The sequence below is a fragment of the Trichosurus vulpecula genome, chromosome 4 (assembly GCF_011100635.1).
Source record: "Trichosurus vulpecula isolate mTriVul1 chromosome 4, mTriVul1.pri, whole genome shotgun sequence".
Lineage (NCBI taxonomy): Eukaryota > Metazoa > Chordata > Mammalia > Diprotodontia > Phalangeridae > Trichosurus > Trichosurus vulpecula.
The window spans coordinates 285,694,970-285,714,737 of record NC_050576.1 but is presented as its reverse complement, the minus strand read 5'-3'; the positions used below and the strand labels follow the sequence as shown (position 1 = coordinate 285,714,737).

At 36.9% G+C, this 19,768-nt stretch overlaps 1 protein-coding gene across 1 annotated transcript in view; it reads right to left on the bottom strand.

Moving 5' to 3' along the window:
• The window catches only part of ABCA12 (ATP binding cassette subfamily A member 12), a 230,920-nt gene that overhangs the window by 119,408 nt on the left and 91,744 nt on the right, over nucleotides 1-19,768 (bottom strand). Inside the window, exons 4-8 of the mRNA XM_036755721.1 lie at nucleotides 16,720-16,811; nucleotides 14,549-14,649; nucleotides 9,788-9,973; nucleotides 7,989-8,167; nucleotides 2,260-2,372 (exon numbers count right to left, since the gene is read on the bottom strand). Of these exons, the coding sequence (XP_036611616.1) occupies nucleotides 2,260-2,372; nucleotides 7,989-8,167; nucleotides 9,788-9,973; nucleotides 14,549-14,649; nucleotides 16,720-16,811 (671 nt within the window). The remainder of the gene's footprint in view (nucleotides 1-2,259; nucleotides 2,373-7,988; nucleotides 8,168-9,787; nucleotides 9,974-14,548; nucleotides 14,650-16,719; nucleotides 16,812-19,768) is intronic.

Genomic DNA, 19,768 nt, shown 5'->3' with positions numbered 1-19,768 from the left:
ACTTTAAGATTTGCAAAGATCTTTGCTTGTATATTAGCTTTTATCGCTCTTTCTAGGGTTCCCTCTGGATCTACCACCAGGTTCCCATGTGATGCTAAGAAATTTACTTTGCTTGCGTCTACAAAAGAGTAATGGAATTTCTCTTCCTTGTTCAATTGATAAAATGAATAACTAGGAGAAATGATTTTTTAACATATGAATATTGGCCCCGACCCTGATGCCAAGGAGGGAATAAATTGACTTTCTGAAGGCAAATTTGGTCTCTCATCCCTAAGGGAATATAAAATATCTTTGAAGAAATTATGTACTAAATAGATCTTAATGAAGTGCAAAATTTAATGGACCTTTATCAAGTTAGAATTTACTTCTTTTTCACTGGTGGGATCAGACATGTTTGGAAAGAGTATACATAAAAATCTAGCACAGTAATAACCTCCACTGTGTGGGGAAGGGTATGATTGTGGGTTTTTTTTGTTTTGTTTTACTATCTAACAGAAAAATGTCACATTTTGTTAGAAAGCAGACGTCAATGAGTTACCAAGGTAAACTTTGCCCTGAGAATCCCAGCATTACAAATTGCAAATACCAAAAATCTCATTACCTGTATGAGAATTCAAGAACTCAAAAAACCCAAACAACATCAAAAACTATGAAGTGCCCATTTAGATATCTTAACTAAACTTATTTCTTTGATAGTTTTTGCTCCTTTCTGGGTCTATTCAATGATTTCCCTGAAACTTATTAAAGTCTACTATCACAATAAGGAATGTGGCCTGGTTGTTGGTTGGATAAGATTATTCCTTGGGAAAAATTGAGTTATAATATACACATGTACATATACAATACATACATATATATGTTTATATATCTTTTGCTGTCAATCACAACTACTACTTATTTCTTTGGCTTCAAAAGCACTTGAAGAGCTTTTGAGACTTTTGTCCTTCGTGAAATTTCATAACTTTATCACTTTGCTCTATAATTACAAGGTGTGAGTCTGAAGATAAAAGAGAAAAAAATAGTAGGGAGGGAATTGAAGAAGATGCCTGAAACCTTAAAATGCAAATAGAAAGAACACCAGGAAAAATAACTGATAATAGGTTACTGAAGCGGCAGTGACTATTAGACCTAGGCTCTGACAGCTTGGGCTCTTTGCTGATGTTTTTCAAGATCATTAAAAGACACATGATGCCGAAGTAGCTAAACTCTAACACCAATCCTGCCCCCTAGTCATTAATACTATAATCAGACAGAAAGAAAGATTCTACAGAACTAATAAAACTTTTCACTTTAGACTTTCTGCTGGCTTTTTTCCTAATTCCTTTGCTTCCTGTTTTTCATTTGAACAGGATAATAGCTGTGTTCAGGGTTGATAAAGAAAAGTAAGCCTGTTAGAACCATGGAAGAAGTGCTAATATCATTTTCATTGTTGTCTGAAAATTTGAAAAAACCAACTACTACATAATATTTCAAAGTGAGAAATTATACCTATGGAAAAAGTCACATGACAGAGTGAAATTCCTTCATTTGTTCACACAGTAGAAACAAGTGAGAACAAGAATGTTTGTGAAGCAGGAATTCTTTTAATCAAATTCCAAACTCTTTCTCTCTGTCTGTCTGTCTGTGTGCATGTAATATATAATGCTGTCCTATTAAAAAATCCACCAGTAGAGTGCATGGGTTTTGATTTGTTTTCCTACTAGAGATGGTGGATCAGCACTGATTTCCCATCCTTGACTTGGCCCTCTTTAAAACAAAAAGATACACATTCAGAAGGGTGGACAGGGGGTTATTATGTCATTGCTAAAGACCAAACTCCACCTATTGATCAAAGTGTGTGGGGGAGGGAAGAGGGTAAAGGGGGCAGTAACAAAGATAAGTAGAGTTCAGTTGAGTTTAGGCTTTCCTCACCTCAGAAAAAGGCTTAAATTAAATGAGAACTCTCCTAATCACTACCTTCAACACATTGAAGTTTCTTTGCTGAGGTGGAATCCTTGATAGCAACATTTTACATCAAAAAGTACAAATTCATGTACCAATGATGGTCATTTCCATGTTAAACAAAGACCTAACCACCCACAATCTATTTTCCCTTTGTTTCCCATATTCTGAACATTATTTGGGAATAGTGTTCAGCCATACCATAGACAACATACAAACCCAATGCTACATGCTATCAGTTTTTTATTTCATTCAGTCTGAAGCTATAATTGGGCCATACAACAACACACTGACCATAGTAAGATTAAAGTGAAATACCTTGGTCAGAAGAGTCCAGAGTGTAGAGCAGATGCTTAATAGACTTCTGGATGGTCTTGAATCCTTCGTTATTCGTGACATGTGGAGAAACCTTCTGCACTACCAACAGAGCACTAACGAGTTGAAAAACAATTAAACCAGATTGTGTTTCAAGGTTTACAGACAGAAACAAAAGGTTACTCAAGTGGAAAATGGCTGGAGAGTAGGAAATTATTCCTATAACATAACAGACAAGAGGCTGCCTTTGTAATTTAATTACTTGTTTGCCTATTCATGCACAAAATCCCAGCATGGTGTTCTCAAGCCCGAGTGCAGCATGACATTTGAAGAAAACCCACAGCCTCAAAGTAGCATTTGTTTTTTTTAAAAAGGCCAAAAAATGAAGTAAGTAAAGTTCACATTGGTTTGACATTCTGCTGTTAAGATTACAAATGAGAGGGTAGTTAAAACTATTTTTTTTTCTTAAAAGAAACAAGAAAAGATTGGAAATCATGTCCAAGGTTTAATAACAGAATCATAGAATCCCAGATTTTGAGCCAAAAGGGACCTCAGAGGTCATCGAGTCCAACAGTCTTTTGCTCTAAGGTAAGGCCCATGAAAAGAATACTGAGTATTGAAGCATTTAATGACATTTTTAAATGCAATTTTTTTTTTCAAAATGACTCATATTTTAGCCAAAGACCTTCTAACTCATTCATGGTCAGTGAGAATATAGACAAAGAATGTTTAGCTTAAAAGGGACTTTTTTTTCCCCTTCAGACCTGTAATTTCATTGGTGCAAAGAACTCTCAGGTAAGGAAATCCCCTCCACCAAGAATTCTTCTATCTTGATTAGAGCTAAAAATTAAGGGCCTAATTAATTTACAACACTTAGCATGAACCTGTTTCTGCTTCTGCTAGGACTAAAAAGACTATTGACAGGCAAGAAGAACAATTAGCACATTCACACATTGTGATTACGTTTACATTTTCTCTTCCAAAGCAATGGATTGCTTAAGAAAGTTCTTTTCTCCTGATGATAGTAATTTATAAATGAAAATATGTTTGCAGATCTACAGGTATGTTTGCATTTTACAAGTAGTGAGTTTTAAAACACTTATCAAAGAGACAGACATTTAACATTTTGATTTACTTAGAGTGGTAATCAAAACAAAAGGCTTTTATTAAGCGATCACCTTTAGGCAGACAAGCTGAGATTTAAGTTCATACATTTGATGAATTTTCTAATTGTTCTCTGTTGCAGAAACTAACCTGTAATTGGTATATCTTGTGAGATTTGCATATATGCAAATGTTTGTGAATATTTACATATATTTGCATATGTGGATATAATGTGGTGAATATGTATATACATATATTCATTATGTAAGGTTCCTGTCTCTGCCATTATGTAGCTGTTTGACCTTGGGCAAATTCTTCAACTTCTTTGAACCTCAACTTATCTGTTAAATGAGGAAAAGAATGCCTTGCCCTCTCTACTTACAAAATTGTTACAAGGATCAAATATAAGATGCCAATTCCTTGGAAGAAATTGCTCTGAAATAGTTTTATAAATGGTAGAGTTCTGTACAAAAATACATCATTATCAATAGTAATGGTGGTGGCAGATATTATCCAGTTAAGCAACACTTTCATCCCAGTTTCCTAGAAAAAACTGAAGAGCTATTTAAAATCTGAAGGAAGCACTGGACTAACAGGTGGCTCAGATCATGTACAACTCATTTATTTGGGGCGACACTAGGTTTCAGTTACCTTTGAAAAGGGATTTCAAAAGACTTAAAGGAAATAACTCCTAGGTAAAACATTTGTTCTAATAAATGGGGGAAACCATCTATCATAACAGTAAGACAACAGGAAGTGAAAAAACTTGTCTAAAGGCATACACAATAGTCTTAAATCTTAGAAAGAGTCTAAAGCATGAATGAGAATGATCTCTGAACTTTGAATACTTTGATGCTCACTGGTATTAAAGAATTTGATTCTGTAAATTGAGAAGGTACAATTCTAGTCTAAAGTAGCAAAATGCCTATTCTCTGATCCCTATGTATGATTTAATCAGTAGGCAACTAGGTGGTGTAATGGATAGAGAGCACTGGACCTGGAGTTAGGAAGCCCTGAGTTAAGACCTGGACTCAGGCACCAGCAGCTGAGGCAAGTCATGTAATTGACTTGTTTCCTCAACTGTAAAACAGAGGTGACAGTAGCACCCGACTTCCAAGACTGTCGTAAGAATCAAATGAGATAGTATTTACATGAACACTTATCACAATTCATGGCACATAGTAGGTACTATAGAAATGTTTATTCCCCTTTTCAAAGTGCAGAAAGGATTCTAAGTGCCTTGAGTTTATCTTATATTGTTAAGTAGTTCACAGATGGTTGACAATCCAGGAACAGGTTCACTCACTGTGATTTATAATTCTATAGTAAATCTTCATATTGGCCTTTTTTCCCACACCAAGTCCTCTCGGTGCATGTTTGCTCTTTGGGGTATAAAATATTATTCATTTCTCATATTCCAAGGCATGTAGGCAGACTATATATACAATAACATATGTTTTCAAGTGAATGGATCTCATATTCAGTGAGAATGCAGTCATGGAGTGTTAGTTCTAGAAACTATGTCCTCCTCTCCAATATTCCTCCCCTCCATTGCATTTGGTGAAGGGAAAAGCTACCTAAGGAAATCCCTCTAATGATAAAGATTAGTTCCTGTCCTACAACTTACTGTCTCAGAGCAAGAATTGGCAAACTAGGACAAGGCTAAGAATGGTTTTTATATATCTAAATAAAGCTTAAAATATAAATAAATAACTTGCCAACCCCTGTTTTAGAGAATTGCCTAGGAGAAAGTGAGAGGTGTCTTATTTAGACAACTTAGTTTTACTTAGCCAGTAACTCTCAGACATAGGCCTCAACCAGGTCTTTCCAACTCTGTGGTAGCCTTCACATGTCTTTCAACCCAATGTCTTCTAGGACAATCACCTTTACCTTGATCTTTTGATTCATAGAGTTTGACTTCAGAATTCTACCTTAAAATCCAGCTTGTTGGTCCTGCACTGGGATCTCTGTCCATCTTTAGCTCACTCTCTGGCCTGGATGTCAATGTTTTCTTCTCTGAACAAATGAAGACTAAAAAAATCCTTCTCTCTTTGCTCCGCTTCTATTCCCTTCCCTCCCTGCCCCAATGCTTCTCCACAACTAATTATATGGGTGATGATTTGAAACATTTTCTCCCATAAACTATTTTTTCTCCTCTTCATTTATTTAAAGTAGAAATTTCCCTAAAACATCCGTAAGAATAATGTGAAGAAATGAAAGGAAGGGAATGGCACACTCTTGCTAATGTATGTCCAGGCCCAGAATTGTCTTTGACCTTCCCTTGTATAGCTTTCGGGCACTCTCCGTTTTGCTCAATTGTGTCGCAACTGCAACATTACTGAAATCTGATTTGGATGATTTGGGGTTTGGAGCCATTTATCATTGAACAAAACAATCCAGAGGAAATGAGGAAGAGTATTTATGAGGCTCATTTGTGCCTATTACTTGTTCACTAAAGACCAGGACAAGAGCAGTGAGGCCACAAGCCAGGAGATAAATATTGTCAAGCTTGAGGAAAGTGATAGCTCTTTAAGGAACACCTTGCCAGTATAGAAACATTAATTAAAGGAGGCCCAAGTAGAGAAAAATCTTTACAAATTGGGGACAATTAAGTAGCCACTTAAAGAATAACAGTTGTTTAGGACCAGATAAGACAGTCAAATGACCTTTGTTTTTTATAAGCTGCTGCTTTTTCTTTTCTTTAAAAAATTCTGTCATGTGGTAACATATGGCATCTATAACTATTATCCATATAATCCATAAGATTACATAATTACAATAAATAACATTTTCCTATCAATTTTTTTAAAAAAACATAATGCTAATAATGGCTAGCATTTATACAGAATCTTAGGTTTGCAAAGTATATTACAAATATTTTTGTTTGATCCTGACAATAACACTGGATAGGGGGGTAGCTTTCTTATTCCTATTTTACAAATGAGGAAACTGAGCTAGATAGATTGAATTTGGACTTAGGTCTTACTATTGTCTTTCTGACTCCAGGTCCAATGAATGTGCTGCTGTCTGGTTGCCTCACTATAATAAATTCTTTCTACATGTTTTACTCTCTTGGGATAGCGTATAGAGATTTTTCGTTTCTCCACATGAAACTCACATAGGAGGTTTTTTTGTTTGTCTGTTTGTTTTATCTAGACTTATGATTCCATCAGTGTTAGGAAACTTCAAATGTGTACACTCCCTACACTGAAGCAAACCAGCAAGTCTTCTGTAACTTATGATGTTAAAGAATTGGCAGAACCAAGAGGCTGAATGCAGACCGAAGCATACTATTTTCTTTTTTTTTCTTTCTCATGGTTTTTTTCCTTTTGTTCTGATTCTTCTTTCACAAAATGACTAATGTGGAAATATGTTTAATATGATTGCACATATATAGCCTATATCAGGTTGCTTACCATCTTAGGAAGGGAGGAGGGGAGCGGGGTGGGGCAGAAAAATTGAGAACTCAAAATCTTATAAAATTGTGTGTTGAAAACTAAAAATAAATAAATAATTTTTAAAAGAGAAAAAATAAATTTTTAATCTCTTTTTTCTCTTAAAATTTTTTTTAAAAAAAGAATTGGCAGCACCACACAGAGATTAAGTTACTTGCCCCCTGGTCACTCACCCAGTACTCAAACCCAGGTCTTCATTCAGAAACCTACTATCTACTGTCCTAGTGTCTGTCATTCTCTTACACATCAACAACACTGAATATTCATGTGAGAATTCTATCTACTTGGCTTTTTTTTTCCTAAAGCACGAGCTCATTTTCTTAGCTTGACTACTTCTTTCTTACCAATGTGGCTTGGTACAGTGGTCTCAAACTCAAATAGAAATGAGGGGCCACTGAACTATACATAAGCATCTTTGGGGGCTGTATATTGACTTAGAAAACTACAAGTTACCATTATCTATGTTGTATTAAATTTTTATTTCTTTGTTAAATATTTCTCAATTACATTTTAATCTGATTTGGAATGCTGTGGGCTGCGGGCTCCCCAAGGGCTCTGCAACTCACATCTCTGGCATGGGAGATAGAGAGTTGGCCTTGGAGCCTGGATACATGTTGGCTTTGTGTTAAGTTCTCATTTCTCCAGACCACACTCTTAGACCAAAAGTTACAGAGAAAGTGCTAACCTGAACTGGTGGAGGGACTTCCCCCTTGTAGGTTTTTCCCCATACCAATGAAATCACAGGTCTGATTCTCCCTATCCCTTACCCGTTAAAGAATGGATGCACTTTCTTCCTATTAATGCATCTGCTTTTTCACACTGAAAGAAAGAAGACTATAAAATAGAAGAGAAACTGACAAAAACTGTTCAGTACCATATTCTTGGGAAGGCAGACTAATTTTGCAAAGGAATGAAAGGATAGTAATTACATTTCAGACCTTTAAAACTGAATGAACCATGTCATGTACTTGAAAACACCCTGTGAAGAACATTCTGGCACAAGATCTACAGGACATTGTCTAAATCAACCTTCACTCAACTTGCCTCTGTCCTGCCTAATATCTGTGATCACATGGTGTAGGATTATATGCTTGCCATTTTAATGAACTAAATGCCCTTCAGTGGCCTTCATAGGTGACTTCCTCATCGTGTTTCAGTTTCCTATTCTCTTACCTGTTTGCCTTATGGAGGATATCCAATAACTCCTTTAGTTTTGTGTCATCTTGGAGCAAATTGGGGACACTTGAGAGAAACTGCCACAACACAGTTTGGTCCTGTAGTTGTGAAAAGAATGATAGCACTCTGGCTGACTCTTGGAAGACTATCATTTGTTTGTTTGGATCATTTGAGATCTAAAAAAAAGAAAAAGAAAGAATCCCCAAAGGAACAAAGAAGATATTAGGACAGTTTTAATTTTCTTCACTCACTGATGTGGAAAGTGTCAAAAATCTAGAATGTTAAAAAAAACACACACTTCTTTCAGAGCTAACTCCATTCCAAGGGTCTCTCATTTCTTAAAGTCCCAACCCTCTATGATACTTTTACATACAATAGAATTATTTTTTTTCTGTATTTGTAGACTTCAACGTGCTTGCAGTAGCATAGGGTAGGCAAAATTGCTTTCTTCCACCCTATCTTATGGGTACATATTTATTATTATTATCTCCCAAAAGAATTTAAGCTCCTTGAGAGCAGGGGCATTTTGTTTTTCTCAGGATCTAGTATAATGGCTAAAATGCACTTAACAAATCCTTATTGATTTAGTGATCATAAACTTAGGGCTGGACCACTACAGCTATACTGAAAATTACTAAATTGTTGTTAATCTACATCCCTTTAAAAGATTTTTTACTATTTTATTCTACAAAGAATATTAAAAATAGATACAGTGACTGCTAACATCTCTTTGGGATGCATGGAGAAGGGAAAATGATTCCTTAGACATAAGGGAATGGTCTTAAGTATAAAATATCATGTTTAGATCCCTAATTTAGGGCTCAGTTTAAGTGCTACCTCCTACATTAGGCTTCTCCTCAGGTTTTTTCTCCTCCTTCTCCCTTAAGGCATTCTCCACTCCCCCAGCCCTTCCACTCCCTCCCAATCACTTTGAATACACTTTTTATTACTTATCTGGGTGCACAGAATAGAAGGTCTTTGAGGGCAGGGACTGTTTTGGTTTTTCTTTATATACTCAATACCTAGAACAAGGCTTTGTAGATAGTAGGCATTTAATAGATGATAATTGAATTGAATTACTGTTTCTTTGGGAACCACAAGAGAATACTCTTGAAGATAATCTGTAATATTTTTAAGGGGAACATTGACCAGATCCAACTTATGATCCATCAGGGAATGTTACAGCTGAAAGGGACCTTGGAGATCATCTGGTAGCAGATTCCATTTAACAGATGGCCAAACTGAGGATTGTAGAAGTGAAGAAGTGATAAACCACAGAGTGTCAGAGCTGGGACCAGAAACCAGATTTCCTGATTCCAGTTAGTGCTCTTTCTACCACTTTTCAAATTACTTTCCTTATTAATGCCCCATTTCAGGTTATTATGTGTTACTTTTTTTATTGTTGCTACACTTTCATATGTCACACATCCTGAGGTATACTCGTAAAGATCTCAAACACATGTAGACCCCAATCCACACTGAAACAAAGCCTTATCTCATTACACATGGGGCAGGTCTGCCTTAACAGCACTGCAATCTTTTATATTCAATATTGAAATTATGCTAATCTTTCATAAGGGAGGATGTTGCATAAGATGAGACGATTGAGGAAAACACTGAGGAGACACCCCTACAATAGTGAGGTGTAGATATTATGAAAGCAGGGAAACATTCCCATGAGCATTGCAAAACTGATGTAGGTCACCGCTGGCCCCTTAACTCAGAGTGACTCAGTGGCAGAGGCAGAATGAGAAACAGGTGGTTTTGACTCTGCTAGTCAAGCATACGTAACTTACCTGAGACAGCTGGTTTCTTAGTTCTTGGAGAGATGACTCCAAGAGGGTTATGTTGGAAAGACAAAACTGGTTGAAAATATTTTTCCCCAGAGTGTTCCATGAGAAGGTGTCATCCGTTGTGTAGGGTGGATGGTTCTCACAGATTTCTCTTCTTAGGTTTTCTGAAGTTGAATTTTGCTTTAGCAGCTAGAGAAAATGAGACAGCAATAGCAGATCTTTACAAAAGCTGACCTGTCTTAAAAAATGCCAAATTCAAGAAACACCAAATAATTTCACTTAGAATAATATTTTGAATACAATGAGCACATATATGAAGGAATGTGTGTGTGTGTGTGTGTGTGTGTGTGTGAGAGAGAGAGAGAGAGAGAGAGACAGAGAGAGACAGAGACAGACAGACAGAGAGACAGACAGACAGAGAAGAGGAGAGGGGGAGAGAGGAAAGAGGAGAATGGGGGGAGGGAAAAAAGAGAGGGAAGGGAGAAGAGAGAAGGGAAAAGGGGGAGAGAATTTGGGGAAATTCTTGTCACTAATAAAAATACAGAATTTACATAAGTTACATTTAAATAAATTAGTTTTCCTTCTCTGAACTAAATAATCTAAATGTACCACGGAATGAAAAATCTCTGCAAGCAAAGGGAGTTTTCAAGGCATGAAATTTTCTTTCTTTTTTTCTTAGCAGGGAGCCAGAGAGACTCAGGAGGCACACCTACATGTGAGACTGCCTAGGAGATGTTGTTATCTTTGAACTGGACTGAAAAAGGAGGACCCCAAGTATGCGTGTTCTAAGAACTATGTGTTTATTTGCGAATTCTGAATTTTGACTTATTCCTCCTTTGGGATGCTTCATGGATCACAGAATTTTACGGTCAAAAACAACCTTAGTGATTATTTAATCCAACGCTTTCATTTTTCACAGATGAAAATCATGAGTTTCAGAGAAGTTAAGTTTAGTGTGGAAAGACCATGGCATGGCCCTTGGGAGGCTCAGATTCTAGAGCTGTAGGACTGTATCCTCTACCATGAAAGAGCTATGAGACTTTGGACAAAGTCACCTCACTTCTTTGGGATTCAAAGTCTTCATCTGTAAAATGAGAGGTTTTGTCTGGAAGAGCTCTAAGCTCTTTCAGCTCCAATAGTCTAACATTCCAAGTGACTTGTCCAAGACCACACAAGTTAAGTTGGCAAAACCAGAGGTCTCCTGACTCCTGGTCCGGATCTCTTTCTACTCTTCTGCTCTTTCTTCATCATTATGAAAAGCAACAAGGAGCCTAGGAATGTCTGTGAACCAAATCAAAGTGCTTATAATTAACAGATGCTCTTAAGTTAAAAGTTTTGATAATGGAATCCCAAAGGATTCTCATTGCAGGGGCGTCTCTGATGTGCCATTCTTATCAGCCTTAAAATTGGCCACATTCATTGTGATCAATTAAACAACAGAGCATTTGCAGAGGCACATTTTACTTAACTCCTACAATGCTCAAGAATTTAGTGCATGAGCTTGATCAACACAAAATTCATCCATTGTCCTCTCTCTCCTTTGCTGGCTCTAAATATCATAGGAAAAGACAGAACAATTGAGTCCAGAAAGCACTCTGAATGGTGCATTTTCTATGCTTCCATCTATTGACATTTACTTCATACAAATATACACGAACATGTTTTAGGATTATTCATCTGATCATTCCTGGAAGGGCAACAAAAACAATAATGGAGGAAGGGGACAACAGTAGAAGTCAAGATTGTTTGCAAAGGGACTAATTTGGCATCCTGCTTCCTTTACTTTTAACTTTCTCTAGTTTTCACCACATGTGTGGTATAGCAGAAAGACAACTGATCTGGGACTTAAGATAGACCCACATTCAAATCTCACCTGTAATACTGGTTGTGTGACCATGAACAGTCGATTCAACCTCTTAGAGGCTCGATTTCCTCATCTGCGAATGGGACTAATAATAACTATACTGCCTACTTCACACAGTTGGTTAGTGTGAGAATTCAATGCGATAATTTATGGGAAGGCCTTTACAAACCCAAATATACCGCATAAATATCAACTATTATTATGAATTCTTTTATTGGAATTACTGATTTCTTTATTTACTGGACACTACTAGACAAATTCCAAACATATCATCTCATGCAAATTAAGAAAATCTTGGAATTTCATCACTATTGAATAGTCTTATGGTGGGGTTTCGGTCAATTAATAAACAGTTATTAAGTACCTACTCTGTGCCAGGCACAGTGTTAAACACCGAGAATACAAAAAAGAGGCAAAAGATAGCCCTGCCCTCAAGGAACTCACAATCTAATAGCAGAAACAACAAACATATAAACAAATCTTGTACAAACACATAGAACATTTTGAGATGCTATGCCATTTATCTGACTAAAATGCAAGATGGCTTTAGCAGAGGATCAAATGAGACAATATCATTTCCCCCAGCTTACACATTGATCTTCAAGCACCTTGAGACCAGAATGGAGTTGCCATTTTAGGATGATTCTAGGAAAGATTGGATACGTCATAGTATGCCAGGATTGATACCGAGATCTCCGGAGACAGGATTGGACTAAATGACAACAGTCACCTCTCTTTAGAGTGATCATCATTAATATGGGTATTTTGTTCTATAGAAACTTCTGTTGGGGTGGCAGCAAGGCAGGGAATGCCATACTTATTTTGTATTTCAATGTGCCCTTTATGGACCAGCATAAGTATTGCGCTGCTTACACTACATGAAGAATTAGCTTACCCCCATATAAACATATATAAACATATACACCTATATAAACATATACATTTTTGATGGATTTAATTACTAAATAGCATCTAAAGCCAAATACAGGGTATCCCCAAAGTCTTAGTTCACTTTTAAGCTAATAAAATGTAAACTGTTTAAAGTTTAAGAGGTTAAAATCTGCACTAAGACTTTTGGGACACCCGGTATATTGTCCTGTAGTTCAAAGAATAACAATGAATCCCTGCACTATACTTCTGAGCAGTAGGTAGGACAACCATTATTACTCTCATTTTATGGATGACTAAACTTGGGTTTAAAAAAGTGAAGTGACTGGCTAAAAGTTACAGAGATGGTGTCAGAGATAAAGTTGAAACCCATGTCTTTTTTTTTTACTCCAATCATGGCATTCCTCCTAAAAATTAATAATAATAGATATTTATTTAGTGCTTTAAGGTTTGTAAATATGATTTACATACATCATCTCATTTGTGCTTCACTACAACCTAATATTATTTTCTCCATTCTACAGATACTGAAACTGAGGCTCGGAGTGGTAAAAGGTGGTGATAGAGTGCTGTATTTGGAGTCAGGAAGACCTAGGTTCAAATCCTACCTGGGACACTTGATAGCTATGTGACCCTGGAAAAGTCACTTACTATCTCGGGGTCTCAGTTTCCTCATCTCTAATATGAGGGGGTTGGACTTCACAGCCTCTAAGAGTCACTTCCAGGTCTAAACTGATGATCCTAAATGGCTTGCCCGTGATTACACAATTAGTTAGGGTCAAAGTTAAGATTTTAATCTAGGTATTCCTGGCTCTAAATATAGGATTTCCTTAATGATGCCATACTACCTCAGATACAACTCTGTTATTAAATGCATTTCCTCTTACTTAAATTAGCATTAAATTTATTATACATCTGGACCTTGTAGCAAAAATGCCATAGAGCTAATTGTATGGACAGTTTGAACCACACTTTTAGAAAAAAAGCAACATTGTTTTTGGTCCTGATGGAAGGTTTCCTTGTTTTTGAATGTCCAAAGCTGGTATTTTCTTTATATCTGAAGTCCCCAAAGTTATATCTATCATCTTGCAGTTTGGGAAACTTAAAAGTAAACAGATGCACATAAAAGATTAGCAGTAGAAATTCTACAGGTAAGATTTCCAGAAGATGTTATTAAGGATAGAACATTTCCCTCTTTGGGGAAAGATTTGCAGCAAGAATCTGCCACTCTCATTTTTCCAGAGGCAACACTGTAGATGAGTCAGCAGGTTTGGTGTACTATTTTAGCCTGGTTTTCTTTTCTTTCCCTCTTTAAGGGATTAGAGGATCGTATCTTATGACACCCTCCCTCTTGCCAGGGGACCAAAAAATGAACTAGCAAAAAAGGGAACAAATATAGGAGACTCAAAGGAGTTTGGAATTCTCCAAATTCAGTTTCTCATGAGGAAATATCTCATGAAAATACCATCCTGGCCACTGGCTTCAGAGTGGAAGAATTCTAGAGACTTTAAGGGCCACGTTATCTAGGAAATAAAAGGCTAAAGTCATGTATTGATTATAAAAAAGTTTCCAGGGCTGTATTCTTCCTTCTTCTTCTTCTTCTTCTTCTTCTTCTTCTTCTTCTGCTTCTGCTTCTTCTGCTTCTGCTTCTGCTTCTTCTTCTGTTGGCTTTTTAGGACTTTAATGGACAAATGCACTGAAGGAGGGGAATTTTTACTCAGGAGAAATGGTCCTGAATCATAACCATCGATTGTAATGACTGACATTTAGAGCACATTTTAAGGTTTTCTGAGACCTTTGCATTACTATCTCATTTGAGCCTCACAACAAGCCCCAGAGGTAGGTGAATTTTCATTTTTACCTTCACCTTGCATTAAGCCTTAAGTAATGATGGAAAGTTTTTACTAACTTCATATAGAAATATCCATCCCAAAGTCCTGTATGGGGTGCCTCATTGAACCCCACATCTATTCTCTACAGTTTATTCATTATGGTGTGCATGCCAAAGTTACCTTTTCCAAATCTAGAATCCATGCAAGCATCTGACTGCTGTTGAATATGGGGATGGAATCTGTTACAGTGCTTTCTAAATTAGGTCTTGAGCTGGAAAAGACTGTGAAAATAATGATAGAATTAGTATGCTAAGCAAAAACAATTGGAGAATGGCTATTAACCCATTAGGGATCATAAGCACCTTCATATACCATAGTCATCAAAATCAATGCCTGATATGTGTCTGTCTTAGAAATTTCATCCTGACTCAAAAACCAGCAATGACTACAAGTTTCTGACTGTTTTCCCTCACTCTCAAGCAATCTTTCAGATGTTTTGATTCTAGATTAAATCCTTACACTTCTTTACTGCTATTTTGCCCAATCAATCAAGTTCTATTTATGCCTTCTTTAAAATTTCTAGGTGAATCCCAGTGGATAGAATGCTAGATTCAGGAAGCCCCTAATTCAAATCCAGCCTCCCACACTTAACTTGCTGTGTGGGCAAGTCACTTAACCATTATCTGCTTCTGTTTCCTCATCTGTAAAATGGGGGGAAATACTAGCAACTGCCTCCCAGTTTGCTGTGTGGATAACATGAAATAATATTTGTGAAGTACTGTGTAAATGCTAAGCTATCCTTATGGTTATTATTGCTGTTCTTTTATCCATCATTTTAGACATCTTTCTTAAGACCTGCCAATATACGTGAAATGATGATGATTTTCTTTATAAATATTCAATTAGGAGAATAAAACGTAAAAACCAGAAATTCTTTCCTAAAATGATCCATCATAATTATTTCAATTCAAAGTCAAAGGTTGGCATAATCATCCCAGAATGCAATGCTCTCCCTCCATTAAGTAACATTCAAAGAAGCTCCATGAAGTATGATTTCCACTGTGATACCCGTCCCTAACTTTGTAGAATCCATTCAGTGGGACAGCCTTCATATCTTCATAATGTATATTCATCAAACCAGCCTCTTCTACAAACTAAGGCCTGAGAAATCTCATTTTCACAGCAAAAATACCAACTGTATTTTAAAATGATGTTCTGAGCCATTAATAGCGTATGTGTTTTGAGAGTTTCTTTTTTCTTTCCTTTTTTTAATGTTACTCCAATAGTGATAAGGAATTGATAGATTTACATCTCTTGTCTGATGCCCCTCTTGTAACCATGTCATTCCCTGATGAGATGAAAAGTGCTGTCTGTGGCCATGGAGAAGAGCCCAGATAGTCAGCCCCCATGGCTCATGTAACCCCAGCTTCTTTACATCTGTGTTTCAACAAAGACAGCTAAACAAGCAACCACAGATGAGTACCTGTGTCTGTGTGTTCACCACAGACTAACCTTGACCCCACTATGTGAAAAGAAGGTCTCCCTCTTTCAAAAGGCAGAGTGCCATAGTAAATAGAGCATGAAGCCGGGCGACAAGAATAGTAGAATCTGATAGTGGGAAGGGACTAATACATGATACCCCAAAAGTGGTCATCCAGCCTTTATTTGAATAGCAAAGATTTGGGTTCAAAATTACCTCTTACACATAACCTATGTTGCCCTAGGCTACACACTTAGCCTTTTTGTATCATAAACAATCCCCTAGATCAATGAAGGGTTCTCTATGTTGACAAAAATCACAGATCCATTCATTAATTCATTTATTCATTTATCCCCACCAACATCGCCATGAAATCATTCGGTATCTTAACCATTCAAATATTGTCAGTTCTAAATGACAACAGAAAACAGGCCTGCAATCATAACTATATTCTCAATTTATGAAATTCTACAGTAGACAACCAGTGAAGACACCCTGAGTAATTGTGACAGAGAGGATGAAGTTTCTGATCATTTTGTTTGCAACTATACTCTTATCTCCCAATATTTGAGAGTTCCTCCTGGCCCCTAGGAACTGGCACAATCCCTAATCTGATCTGGTCAAGAGCAATGTGAAGGTTGCCCATGTAATTATTAAGAACTCTGTCAATTGAAGAAGGCTTTGATGTCTATGTATTCTCAAGAGCTTAATATAAGAGCACCCCCCACCCCGCCCAGGCAAATATAAGGAAGCTTCAGTCTCTTTGTACCCTTCTGGGCATTCCATTTCAGTTTGGAAAGTTTAGACTAGAGAATAGACTTTCAAAAGATTAGACCTTCACCTGCTTTGCCAAAAGAACAGAATAGCTTACCCAGTGATGTATTCCTTCTTTCTGGAAATTTAGCACTCCGAGGTGATGAATTACTGTCCTTTCCCAGGCTGGATGACTTTCTCTGGATTTCACTAGAGAGGGATAAGAAAGAATCCTGTAACTTCATACACACTAATTTACCACTGAAGTTACAGCAATGTATCATATAGCAGGTTTCAGGGATGTGATATCACTTTTCCCTCCTCCCTCCCTTAATCTACTCTCCAGAATTTTAACGGATGAACACACCAAGATTTACATGACCAATGTAAAGATTCTTAAAAGGTGAACTTTTATTCATGTGAAATGACCCAGAAGATAGTTAGGAAAAGTTATTTTTACTTTAACCTTGTATTAAGCTCTCAAAAAAGATGAAAGGTTTTATAATGAAATATGAAAGCTTGTATGATAATGTATTCTTTTACTAGAGACTAGACAAAAATATGATTTGAGGGCAGAGGAGGGTACATGAAACCTGTTTATTTCTTTACATGAAAGGAAAAATATCTTTCCATGCGAAGACATTTGAAAGGAGATTTGAATATGGCACAAGATGCATCATTTCTATCACACATCCAAATAAATGCTAAGATGTTTCTTGCAAGTAAGATAAGATAGCATGTTAGTACATTTAGTAAATTCATTTCATATAAATGGTTTTTAAATTTTTACAAGATAATTAAATGCCCAAACAGGATTACTCTACCATAGGGAACAAAAGTAGGACTTGATCAGATCAAGATTTGGGAGAAGATCATCAGATCATAGAGGAGGAGCTGGTAGGGGACCTCAGAACTGGGCTATCTAATCCAACCTTTTCATTTCATAGATGAGAAAACTGACTTGTTCAAGGTCACACAGGTAATCAGCCTCAGAGGCAGGATATGGACCCAGGTACAGTGACTTTGGATCTTTGTAGGAGCCAATCTTTACATAAATACAAGGGCCTGGGGAAAATGATCATTTGGGAGAAAAGAGAAAAACATAAGTATTAAGGAAAATATAGACTTCACCTCTAGATTTGGACAAGTATTGTGTGGCACATGCATGTGTGTGTGTGTGTGTGTGTGTGTGTGTGTGTGTGTGAAGGTTTCTGGTCCATGTTTAATACAGGAGCTTGGCTAAGGTGTATAGAGATTCCATGTCAATAGTGGAGAGGAAAATTTCCTTTAATTCTTCTTGTTATATTTGACTTAATCTTTGAAAATCAGACAAGAATTTTTATACCAGATCTTGGGTGTTTTCTAATTTAGATGATTTCTTCTTAAAATTTGGATCATTTCCTTTCTTTCTGTGCCCACTTCTAAAACACTAAAGAGAAAGTAGCATTTGTTTGCCTTCCTTAATGTTTTTCCTGTCTCTTCCTATAAAGTGTGTTAGGTGCAGCCAAAGTTCTGCATTCATTCATAAGGTATATGTGAATTATTCATGACTAGATACTGCTCCCTAAAGTCCTTGCTCATTCCTTCTGCTGACTGTTTGGGATGGGAAAACTAGGCAAGATTAAAATAAGAACTGACCTAAACCTTTTTCCTTTCCTCAAGTTGAAGTTTTTGAAAGTTTGAGAAACTTGAATTCACTTGGCTATCTATTTTCTCAGTGCTTTTCAGTTTGGATTATTGCAAGAAAGACTAGAAAACTATAAAAATTTTAAATCATAAAAACAGCTGTTCTCATGAGATTTTTCCCAAGAATAAAAACCCAAATTCCTTGAGAGTAGAAATTGTTTCATTCTTTGTATTTATAGCCCCAGTGCCTCGCACATAGTAGGCAATGAATAAATGCTTGTTGATTGATTAAGTAGAATAAAAAACCAAAACACAGTAAGAATGACACAGGCTGAGATGAGCAAAAAAGAGGGTAGGAAAGAAATAGAAACTGAGTAGAAAATAGGATGAGGAGAGGGGAGAGGGGAGTAAGAATAGGGGAAAGAAATCATCATAAGGGACCAAGAAAGCTAATGAAAACACACAAGTTTAGGAAAGACCTTAAGAAGCCGTTTAGTACATCTTTTTACTTCCAGATGGAGTTTAATTAAGCCATCTCAGAGGGAAAAAACAACTCTTTATTCTTTTCTTCAAGATCTACAGGGTAGGGAGCCAGATGTCTTTGGTGGTGAAAAATGGGACTTTATTTGAAATATAATAACATACACATACATACATGTGTGTATACACTATTTCCTCAGAGAATACACACACACACACACACACACACACACACACACACACACACGCACGCTCATTGAAAGGCATTTCCAAAGCATGTTGTAGAGCATCCTTTTTATCTGGCAGGAATCCAGGTCTCCACAACACTTCCCTCTCTTCTCTTCACCACCCCTCCCACTTTCTTCTCCTTCTTCCAGCACCCCTTTATTTGTTGTCTTCCCCAATTAAAATATAAGCTCCTTGAGGGCAAGGATTATCTTGCTTGCATTTCTATCCACAGCACTTAGCACAGTTCCCCCCGGGTATATAAGTATTTATAAGTATTCTCTCTCTCTCTCTCTCTCTCTGTCTCTCTCTCTCTCTCTCTCTCTCTCTCTATCTCTCTCTCTCTCTCTCTCTCTCTCTTTTTCTCTCTCTCTCTTCCCCCACTTCTTCCTCTCTCCCCCTCACTCTGTCCCTCCCTCTCCCTTTTCTCTTTCTCTCTTCTATCTCTATCTAATTTAATCTTATCTATCTATCTATCTATCTATCTATCTCCCCCCCCTTTTTCAATACATACTAATTTCAGGGATGCAGGGATCTCCTGTTGCTTCTTGGCTATATTGCCTTCCCTATCATGTTCCACTTGTGCTTTTTCCTCCAAAGGCATAATCTATTTCCTCTCCTTCCCTCCAACCTCTTCCCTGACCCCATCAAAATTTACATCTTCTCTGCCACAACCTTTCAGGGCTTTGCTAGCTGATTGGCAAGATAATTTTGTAAATTTATTTAGCTAAGGTATTAACTTAACTAAATATAATATACTTTCATGGATCAGTGATAGGATGTGAATACTTTGTTTATAGTGCATTCATGTTTCCTCACCTTGTTTGATTCCTATA